Below are 11,867 nucleotides of genomic sequence, written 5' to 3' on the forward strand. Positions count from 1 at the left end.
ATTTCATATGTGCTCTATGGATTAGGTCACCTTCTCTGTGATGCTATTAGAACTTTTTAAAAATTCTGTGATAAGACTGTACATCATCTTTAAAGAAATTTAATGAACTTTGGAAATCTGTTTGTGTTACTTAATTATCTACATTACTTCATGAGTATAGCCTCAACCACTAGGATGTCTAGAGAACTCACATGTATTTTAGCTGATGAGTACGGGACACGTTTATATGCTGTAATTTTTACAACTTTTAATAAAGCCTGTCCTTGTATGAAACGATTGTACTAAAAACCTATCCATTCTTGTTGCTTCTTTCTCGCGTATATATATATATATATTATATATATATATATATATATATATATTATATATATATTATATATTATATATAGACAGACAGACAGATATATATATATATAGATAGATAGATAGATAGATAGATAGATAGATAGATAGATAGATAGATAGATAGATAGATAGATAGATAGATAGATAGATAAACACACAGGCAGGCAGGTAGGCAGGTAGGCAGGCAGGCAGACAGACAGACTGATTGATCGATTGATTTAAAAGGAATTTTTATAAAAACTTTATGGTAAGATTTACTCACTTGTTACTTACCTATGCCCCTCATCCCACCAAAATACTCAATCTTGAAGAACACTGGTTTTGAACATGTGGTAGGTGAGTCATATTGTTGTTTAACCCTGAATCAGCAGACCTAGGATCAGTGGCTTTTCAGCCAAGTCCTCTTTTTGCCTTGGTAATGTCTATCTAAGACTACATTATCCAGCATGTGTTCCAGCATGTTTTCAAGATGATAAAGTATAATTTGAGGGATATTTGGCTGCTAAGTCTTGCAGGACAAGTGGCCATGGAGTCTCTTGATAGCAAGTGGGTTATAGGTTATGTTATATTATAAAATGACAATTGTGTGGAACATAATCTGTGTGAGCTGCTGATGGTGTATGGGGTTTGTTATTGTATTGGATGTCTAGCGTATAAGAGTATTTTGTTATTATATTGCTTAGTGATTGCGTGGGGTTATGTAATGACTCTCAGCCTTTTGTGGTTCAGAGTCCCTTTCCACATCTTGAGGCATAAACACACTGGGCAGTTGCCTGGCGGGGAGTGGGGGTCACACTGATCAGGGAACCAAATTCTAGTTTATGTATGTTGTGGCTTGCTGTCAATAAATAAATATTACAGGGCTCAGTTCATTGATTTGCCTGGGGACTTCATAAGTCAAGGGACCTAATTCTGATGTAAGTATACTGTGGCTTGTTGTTGATAAATAAATACTATAGGTCCCAATGCACTGATTTGCCAGGGGGCTGATAATGTTAAGATGGCCTTGCACATTCGATGAATTTCTTCCTGGCTAATTATTTTCCATCTGTTATGAAATACCTTTCTTGAGAAAATATTTTATTAATAAATCATAGGTTATATCATACTGACAATTTCTGAAAGGAATGATATAGTGCTACACATAATTACAACCAACTAGAAATTTAATAACTTTGTAATAAGTAACCCAAAACATGAAAAAAAAAATTAAATGTGTGAATTCTATGCATCTTTTTTCCTGTAATTCCTTAATTTCAAATCCAAAGTTCTAATCCCACCAAATATTTTAAAGAAATGACTATCTCTCTTGTAACATCTACTTGTGAAAAATACACATATTACAATTTAAATTTTAAATAAGATATTATAAATTTTATTACTAGTGCTAATGGATCAAATGCATATATTAGTATTTAGTTAAATTTATGATTTTAAATATAAAACAAATGTGAAATCATTTAGACTCAATAAATCATTTTACCAAAAACATTTAATAATTGAAAAGTAGCTAATGGCTGCCTTGTGCTTGATGAGATTTTACTAATCAAATACATCAAAGACTGTTTTTTAATAGGCTCAAAATATAAATATTGTACCTAGTTTCAATATTTTACTCAAGAGAAACATCTTGACACTCCCCCTCAAAGCATACTACTCTTATGAGATCACAATACTCATAAGGGAACACTACCCCATCTCAGCTTAAGAAATATTGGGTTTCATTGTTGATTGGCAAGTTGAGGCAGAGAGCTGGCAGAATCGTTGGCGTGCTGCATAAAATGCTTAGTGGCATTTTCTCCAGCTTTATGTTCTGAGGTCTATTTTTGTCTTCAGTAGAATATAAACTGTGCCTGGCAGGGTGATTTTTTGACATTGTGTGTAACACTATAAACCTGGTATATTTCTTTTATATTTTTTGTTCATGTTCAAGTTTATCGTACATAATGCTCCAATTATCATTAGTAGTGTGTTATCATTTTCCTTTCAGTGTCAGTTTTCCCTCATCTTGCTTCCCTCTACTTCAAGTTCTTTATATTTTGATGGTGACTCCACCTCTTTCAGAGCAATATTTTAATCAGAAGGGACTACAATGTCTAACAGAGTACAGATTCTCAATCCTTATATATGGAGGGTTCACTTTGTCAGTCTAGACAGACATGTCACAGATTATTTGTAGCCAGATTATTGTTTATGTACCCAGTTTATTACATGTTTTTATTTCTTTCTTTTTTTAATTTCACACCAAAGTTTTGGCATATTGTTCACTGAGAATGGATTGATGATCACAAAAATCAGATTTTTTCTAATCCACTTTGTCCTTAGCAGTCAGAAAAATTGGGTGTAAACCAATAATAAATATGATGTTAATGATGAGAACAGATAAGGGTTAATAAATAAGTGCACAAGAAAACTTTTAAGCATGGTACAATATGGATGTTTCTCTTTACAAAACCAACTTTTACTAGCAGGAAATAGGAAGTCAATTGAATTAAGCCAACTATAATTTTGGTACTTTTTAAGGAAAGACAAAGTTTACCCTGGATAAATTTGAAGTTAAAAGCTTAGAGAGACAAGTTTACATACTATAAAACATTTAATCCAATGCTCTCTTTGCTGCTAACTCAATGCTCCTGTTACATAATATTCACAATATTTCCTTCTATGTCATTATCCCTTGGAAAACCACACCTTGCTCATAATTTTCTACAGTTATTGACTTACAGTTGTTTAAGAACATCAATCGTATCATTCTTGGGAATATAGGAGTCTTAAGCAAGGATATATTTTAGTTAGTGAATAGACAGAAGATGCCTTATACTATTTATTCCAACACTTTGTAATCTGAGTTCAAATCCCACTACTATTAACTATTTCTTTCATCTTTTGAGTTTGGTAATGTACGAAGGGGTACTGAAAAGTTCCTGGTTTTGGTTTAAAAAAATACAGAGGGATCAGTTAATTATGATTTTATCCAATATATTCCCTATTCAGATTCTATCCGACATATTCTATCCAACATATTCCCCTCTCAGATTCAACTCTTATTGCAGTGGTCCTTCAGTTTTTCTAAGCCATGTGAAAGAACTCAAAAGGTTGGGCCTCCAACCAGACCTTCTACAATACCCTTTAAGCTAGGAATTTTCAGCACCTCCTCATACCAGATGAGGGCTGTATACTGGCAGAAACCTTAAAGAGGTGTAATTATTTACTGTTTTTTTCCTTCTGAGTTCAAATCTCACCTTTACCAACTTAGATATTAGACTTAATATAACTAGCACTTTGTTGACTTTGGCAATGAGTGTTCCAGTTGATCCAAACAATGGAACAGCTTGCTCATGAAATTAAAATGCAAGTGGCTGAGCACTCCACAGATGTAGTTCTTAGATATATTCAGTGTGACACAGGATATGACAAGGCCAGTACTTTGAATTATTGGTACAACTCATTTTTGCTGATTGAGTGGGCTGGAGCAATGTGAAATAAAGTGCCCAAGAATGCAACACATCACTGGGAATCAAATTCATGACTTTACAATTGTGAGTCAAATACCCTAACCACTAAGCTATGTGCTTTCACTTGGGAGACAAACACACACACACACACACACACACACACACACACACACACACACATACATACACACACACACACATACATACATATACACACACACACACACACACACACACACAAATATATATATATCAAAAAGGATGTTATAATACTATTCTACAGCCATACCAACAATCCACTAATACTAATACACATATACAAAAACAGCCATAGCAACAATCCAACATACGTCCATCATCAGCTGCCCCACGGATATCATTATGGTTTCAACACCTGAGCAGTATCATTCAATCCGGCAGTGTCAACAGCACTAAAATGAATGTTGTTAGGGAACAAACAAACCAAAGAAACCACAACTTTCAAACATATTTACCCAATGTACAACCGTATCGTTATATAAATTCCATATGTAAATTACATATACATTGAGCTTCTTTCAGCTTCTGCCTATCAAATCCGCTCACAAGAATTTGGATGGCTAAGAGCAATAGTGGAAAACACTTGTTCAAAATTCCATGCAATAAGACTGAACCCAAGACACATTGTTGCAAAGGAAGTTTTTTACCAACTATACAGCCTTGCCTGTCTCTATGATATATATATTATATATATATATATATTATATATATATATATATATAATATATATATATATATATATATATATATATATATATAAATATATATGTGTGTGTGTGTGTGTGTATGTATGCATGTATGTATGTATGTATGTATGCATGTATGTATGTATGTATGTAGTATGTATGTATGTATGTATGTATGTATGTATCTTGCTTTCTTAAGACAAAGAAATTAAGAAATAAGTGTAGCTATAACATCTTTAACAACTTTTGCTTATGCTGCAGCAGTTTCCTCCTGACTGCTCCAGATAAGTATGCAACCATAGAATTTTGGGAGGAGTGGAAGTACAAGTTATGATTTTCCTGCCTTTCCCTAAGAAAACTATATTTGTAAAGGGAAATAACTATATCTAGGAAATAAAATTGAGTCAAAGACTTATTTCAGTGGGGATCTCAACTTCTTTTACAGAGATTTACAATAACTTTACTGCTGACATATATCTTGTAAATAAATCATTTTAATAGTGTATTTCAAAGTGTATACAGCTATAAATAATTGTTTTGAAAATCTCTTAGATGAAAGAAATAAGAAATAAATAAATGGGGCCAAATGCAGAACTAGAACCATGTATCTTCTGAACCCATTACAGGAATGCAAACCAATTACACTAAAGTAATCTCAAGACGTGTGTCCATCAAATAGACACTGATCTTACCAACAAGAAAGTAAGAAATATATAAACAAATAACTTTAATGGTATATTTAGAAGTGATGATATATTGGGTTAAAAACCCTTTTGGATGGTAAAATGATACAGCTTGTCTCTGTTTCTTTTGCTGTATAAATTCAATTCCTAGACTGAGTGGTGCACTATAGTCTTGAGCAAAACACTTCACCTTGCATTACTCTGTGATCACTTCAACACCTGATGCCTGGTACACTGTGCACCTGTACAGGCAATGTCGATCTGATGGAGGGAATGAGCTAATGAGCAGCACATACATTTGATCATTATAAACAAATAATTTGTGCAGGTTGTTTGGCAAAAACTGAACACTCATACATCATCTTTGGTGGGAGAGTTTGTCATATGTACATATATACTTACTTGTTGTGGCATTAGAGAACAAGCATAATTTATTATTTTATAGTGCTTGACAATCAAGAAAAGAATCAATGATATATTTGATGTGACAGATGCTACATTAGAACCATAACCAAGACACTTGTCTTTCAATTACCAAATCTACATGGCTCTAAATAGCTACTTTAGATGCTATAATGCACAGTAAGCAGTAATTGCATTTTAGGATTGAGAAATATTTTGTTGGATTGCCACACAAAATTCAGTTGATCCAGTGGAAAAAGTTAGATCCAGTTTACCAGAAGAGTTGGTGTATATTCAGTGAGGAATATGCATCATCTCTGCCATGAAGGAAAAGAATGATGAACTAGCTTTACCTGTATTTGCAATGAACTCTAGAGAAATCATAATTCCAACACCAACACTACTACCATTACAAAAACTTCCTCACTGCAAACATAAATACCACCACCACCAACAACAACAACAATGGTAGTCATTGAGTCAAGTAAAAATAACAGCCAAATTACTCTCTGCTCTTTAAAACAGATGGGAAAAAACAATTTGGATACAATAATTCTAAACACAGTCTGAAACAAAACTGAAATACTATTGGTCTTATCTGCTGAATCATAAATGCCCAGGGGTTAAACAACAACAACAACCACTTAGTACCATAATAATAATCATGATGATGATTTCAAATTTTGGCACAAGGCCAGCAATTTCAGGGTAGTGGGTAAGTTAATTACATCAGTCCCAGTGCTTAGCTGGTACTTATTTTATTGACCCCATAAATATGGAAGGTCAAGTCAACCCAGAACGCAAAATTGGAGAAAATGCTGCCAAGTACTTTTGTCTGGAAAATAATGATTCTGCCAGCTCACTGCCATCAGTAATAATGATGGATGGTGGTGGTAAGGAGGAGAAGGCCAAAGAGGAAAGTGTCTGATTTTAGCCCTTTCAAATGGATCCACCATACCACCTCTTTTGCTACAGCCACTAGACAAAGGAAAATTGACTTACCCTCCCGGTTAAAGAAGGTTGGTGGGGAAATCTTCACTATGGATACAGCTGATAGCCAGAGCCGTCCTATACATGACAGTAGCTGTTCGACATAAACCCACAGGTCAGCAATACTCGGGCACTGGACGAGTGCGGGCAGATAATAATAATAATCCTTTCTACTATAGGCACAAGGCCTGAAATTTGATGGGAGAGGTATAGTTGATTACATCGACCTTAATATTTCCCTGGTATCTAATTTATCAACCCCAAAAGGATGAAAGGCAAAGTCAACTTTCGTGGAATTTGAACTCAGAACATAAAGACAGGCAAAATACTGTTAAGCATTTCATCCTGTGTGCTAAATATTCGGCCAGTTCACACCATTTTAATAATAATAATAACGATGATGATAATATTAATAATAATAACAACAACAATAATAAAAATGATAATAATAATAATAATAATAATAATAATAATAATAATAATAATAATAAAATAATAGTACTTTAATATTTTGTAAATATCTTATTTATTATATGTTTCTATCTCTTTCAGTCTTTGCTGCTACTTGAAATACTATGGCCAATTTTTGTTTTTACCATTGTGGCTATAATCCGATCTGGCATACCACCATTCAAAGTGGGAAAATGTGAGTATATGTATTATGTTGTAATTGTTTTAGACATTGATAACAGTAACATATTATTTTGAAAACAACAATGGCACATCATGCAGGACTTATTTAAAGATAATTTGACTAATTATTGTCAATTAAGTTCCTAGCACTACAAACATCTTTAAATTCTGTGACAATATCTTTTTTAGTTTTACAGTTTTAATTGAAGGTAAGGGTATCCAGCCATAGAAACCAAACCAGAATTGACTATGGAAGCTGGTGCAGCCCCTAGCCTTACCAGTTCCTGTCAAGACATCCAACCCATGCCACCATGGAAAAATGGACGTTGAATGATGATGACGATGATACTTTCTATGAAAATTATAGCAACTTTCATTCATCATTTTTAGATCTCTAACTTGAAATGAGAAATTGCCAGAATTAATATAATCTAAGAAGTGACAGTTAACTAAAATGTCTCCCCTAATTACTTATACTGTGCAAGCACCTACTTTACGGTGAAGTTTTTATGCAGCAACTGTCCCTGTGTATCTAACTTCCTATTCATTATTTTAACTTACTGAGCTGCTCAATGTTTCTTCACATAAAAGACTGTTATATTTCTTGTCATTTATTCATTCATACATACATACATACATACATACATACATGCATGCAATCAGGCAGGCAGGGACCATAATTACCTGAAAGCACTGGTTAAGAATTCCCTACACTGATCAGTCAGTTTGGGCTTTAACCATAGCCTCATCAGTAGGGACAGCTCAACTCTGCTGAGATGCTTTGATTAGAACATTAGAGCAGTTTAGTTCTTACATATAGCAATGTAAGTGTTTAGACACCCTTAGTCATATTTAATGGCAATTATAGTTTTTCCTTTTGGTAATGCATGAAAATTTATGTCACATGGAGCCAAATTAAACTGTTTTAAATAATATATATATACAGGCATACATACATGCATTCCCCATCTTCCCTTCCTTGAACTTTTCCTTTTTCTATGTTTCTGACAAAGAGCTCCACTCAAAACGTTAAATTCTCCTTCTTTATTTCCTTTCCTGAGGATCCAATAACACTATACTTGTTCCACGTCCTTGCGTTGTTGTGTTTTCTTTTTGTTCATGTTTGGATTAACTATATGTGTGTGTATGTGTGTGTGTGTGTGTGTGTGTGTGTGTGTGTGTGTGTGTAATACAGTGTATATTTAAACACATAAGGAATCCACTCGTGGGATTCCTCATGCTAGAAAGAACAGCTACGTTCTATAACCCTCATTTTGTGGTTATAGAACCTAGCTGTTCTTTCTAGTATGATGAATCCCATGAGTGGATTCCTTATGTGTTTAAATGTACACTGTATTTTATGACTAATGCATAGTCTTTGGACTGAATTTTTACATGCTAGGCCACTGGAAGTGAAAATTTCTATTAATTTCCATTTCCCTTCGATATGATTATATATATATATATATATATATATATATATATATACATACATATATAGTTGGTGTGATCAAAACATGTCAGACTATTGATATGAATAAACTAATTGGAAATAAACAAAGTTTGAATGTTCAAATTCTTCATTCTCCTCATTCTCCTTATTATCAATATTGTACTTTACACTTTAAGCAGCCAAGAAATAAGCTTGAACATCAGATGGGAGCTAAAGGAAGATTTCCCAAAAATGCACCATCAGAAGGAACCAATTCGATATCTGCCTGGATATTATATCCATCTTCTAACTATATTACATCAAGTGATGTAATAAGGAGTATTTCGTTAAATGAACTCTGTTTCACTCAAATTTAATACAGCATGTTAATGACCATAGGCTTAAGCCTTTAAGTAGGAATGACTAAGGACAGATTCTGTTGCTAAGTTATAGATACAGACAGAGGGCAATTAAGAAAAATAATAAGAAGAAGGAGAATAAAACATATAATAAAGTAAAGCATAAAGTGTAGTACATGATCTAGTGGTTATGGTGCTGCATTCATGATTGTTGGTCGTGGGTTTGATTCCTGGAATTGGCAGACCATTATGTTCTTAAGAAAAACACTTTATTTCAAATTGCTCTGTGATTGTTTTGACACTTGGTGTGTGCATGCAAACACACCTATATAGGCAGTGTCAATTTCATGGAGGTATCTAGCTTATATGAACACAAACATTTGATCATTATAAACATAGTGCAAGCTATGGACAGATAAGAGATGTAGTAAAATCACAGGATGTTTAAGAAAGTAATCTTTGTGTGTGGCTTTAAACACTAAGACCATACAATAAACACTAAGACCATACAAGAAATAGACTTCCTATAATGCCTGGGGAGATCCTTAGAGGTAGTAGATAGCTTCTGTTGTTTAGGTGACTAAGAGGAGGATACTCTGAGAGTGTAGTTGCTATAATAAGAATGGGCTGAGCAAAATTCAGAGAGCTACTACTTTTATTGGTGTCAAAGGGCCTCTTCCTCACAGTGAAAGGCAAATTGTATGATGCCTGTGTACATACAGCCATGCTACAAGGCAATGGAACACGGGTTGTGGCTGCAGAGGACATGCAAAAGCTTGAAAGAAACGAAAGGAGCATGCTTTGTTGGATGTGCAATGTCAGTGTGCATGTACAACAGAGTGTAAATGCTTTAAGAGAAAAATTGTGTATAAGACAAATCAGATATAGTGCACAAGAGAGAAAACTGTGTTGGTACGACCATGTGATGAGGATGGATGAGGACAGCTGCATAAAGAAGTGTTAATTTCTAATTGTGGAGGGAATATGTGGAAGGAGCAGACCTAGGATGACATTGGATTAAGTGGTGAGATATGATCTTTGGTTGTTGAGCCACACAGAGAAAATGACAACTGACTGAGACTCAGTCAATTTGCTGTGTTAGAGAAGAAACATCAGGCTAAGTGGAATCATGGCCAGATGCACATGCATGCGTGTCCTTTTTTGGTCATGCCTTCCCACTTACACACACCTTCCTTATCCTTCTTTCTCCTCTATAGTAAGATGATTATTTGTCTCTCTATCATACTTTTGCCTGGCACATAGCCATTTCCCTATGTTCCACTCCTTTTAACTAAGAGATCTTTGTCTTGCAAGTTACTTGGCAACCCTACTGGTATTGGTGTCACATAAAAAAGCAGCTGTGCTGGTGCTACATAAAGAGCACCTATACTGGTGCCATGTAAAAAGCACCCAGTGTACTCAGTAAAGTGGTTGCTATAAGGAAGCGTATCCAGTCATAAAAACCAGGACAAAACAGATGACTAGAGCCTGATGCAGCTCTCCAGCTTGCCAACTCCTGTCAAACCATCCAGCCTATGCCAGCATGAAAAACGGATATCATATGATAATGATGGTGATGAAAATATATATATATATATATATATATATATATATATATATATATATATATATATATATATATATATATATAAGCAAATGAATAATAACAGACATATCATTCACTTACCCAATTCTCTCAAGTTTTTGCTAGTTTATTTTGTCTCTGTCTTCTCTCCTGGTGCTGTATGAATATTTGATGTGGTTTTAGAGTCAAGTTTTGACTGCTATCTCTAGCATGATGGTATCTTTTAGATACCCTTAATTATAATTATATATGATATACATATATATATGCGTATGTATATGCATATACATATATACACATAGATATCCACACACATACATATAAGTATATAAATATATATGTTTTATACATATATATGTGTGTGTGTGTTTATATTATATACATATAAAGATCCAAGGATCAAAGTGTAGGAAGAACGTTAGCTTCAAGCAATCTGTAAAATATAAAAAAAACAATTTTCAGGGACAATAGCAGTTTATTTAGACAGAAGGTTGTGGATTTTTTCTTACTAAAGTATGATAAATTGAAAAAATTTTTTTTTTAATTTCACGGTAGGCAACCAGGTATGCAAATAAAAAACAGGAGTTAAGGAATAGAGTAGATAGAATCTCTATTCCTTAACTCTTGTATGTATATTTATACACACGCGCACACACACACACACACACATACACAAATGTGCTTGTATGTATGCATGTATGTCTGTCTGTATGTATGTATGTATGTATGTATGTATGTATGTATGTATGTATGTATGTATGTATGTATGCATGTATGTATGTTTATATAAATATAAACACCTACAGATATTTTATGAATTAATGAAAGGCAGAGGCATCATTCATAAGCTTTGCAGGCTTTAAGGATTATTCAACTATAATTAACCAAAAATTGTATGAAATCAGTGTAATCCTGTAAAATAATAACATTTATACACACATACATAGATATAGAAATTAATCTTAAGATATAAAGATATAAGCATAAATAAATCTATTATCTTTTTAGGCATTGTTTATTATTATATTAATACATTTTGGCAATGTAATAAAAGAAATGCTTCTTTTAATGATTTCAGGCCATTATCCCACACGTGCTATGCCCAGTGCAGGCATGGTACCATTCATACAAAATTTCGCTTGCAATCTTAACAATCAATGTGAAACCAAAGATATTTTTAAGGAGGCTCATATTGCAGAAGACAGGTAATTGCATATTTCTTACAGCAATATTTTTAATTGCTTTTGTTGTTATATAT

The 11,867-nt window shown here is 33.7% G+C and overlaps 1 protein-coding gene across 2 annotated transcripts in view; it reads left to right on the top strand.

The window, feature by feature from the left end:
• Positions 1 to 11,867, top strand: part of LOC115214454 — a 365,440-nt gene that overhangs the window by 99,145 nt on the left and 254,428 nt on the right. For both annotated transcript variants that reach the window (XM_029783667.2, XM_029783655.2), the window contains exons 3-4: positions 7,153 to 7,246; positions 11,688 to 11,814. In XM_029783667.2, coding sequence (XP_029639527.1) covers positions 7,153 to 7,246; positions 11,688 to 11,814 — 221 coding nt within the window. The remainder of the gene's footprint in view (positions 1 to 7,152; positions 7,247 to 11,687; positions 11,815 to 11,867) is intronic.

This window comes from Octopus sinensis, linkage group LG1, assembly GCF_006345805.1.
Source record: "Octopus sinensis linkage group LG1, ASM634580v1, whole genome shotgun sequence".
Taxonomy (NCBI): Eukaryota; Metazoa; Mollusca; class Cephalopoda; order Octopoda; family Octopodidae; genus Octopus; species Octopus sinensis.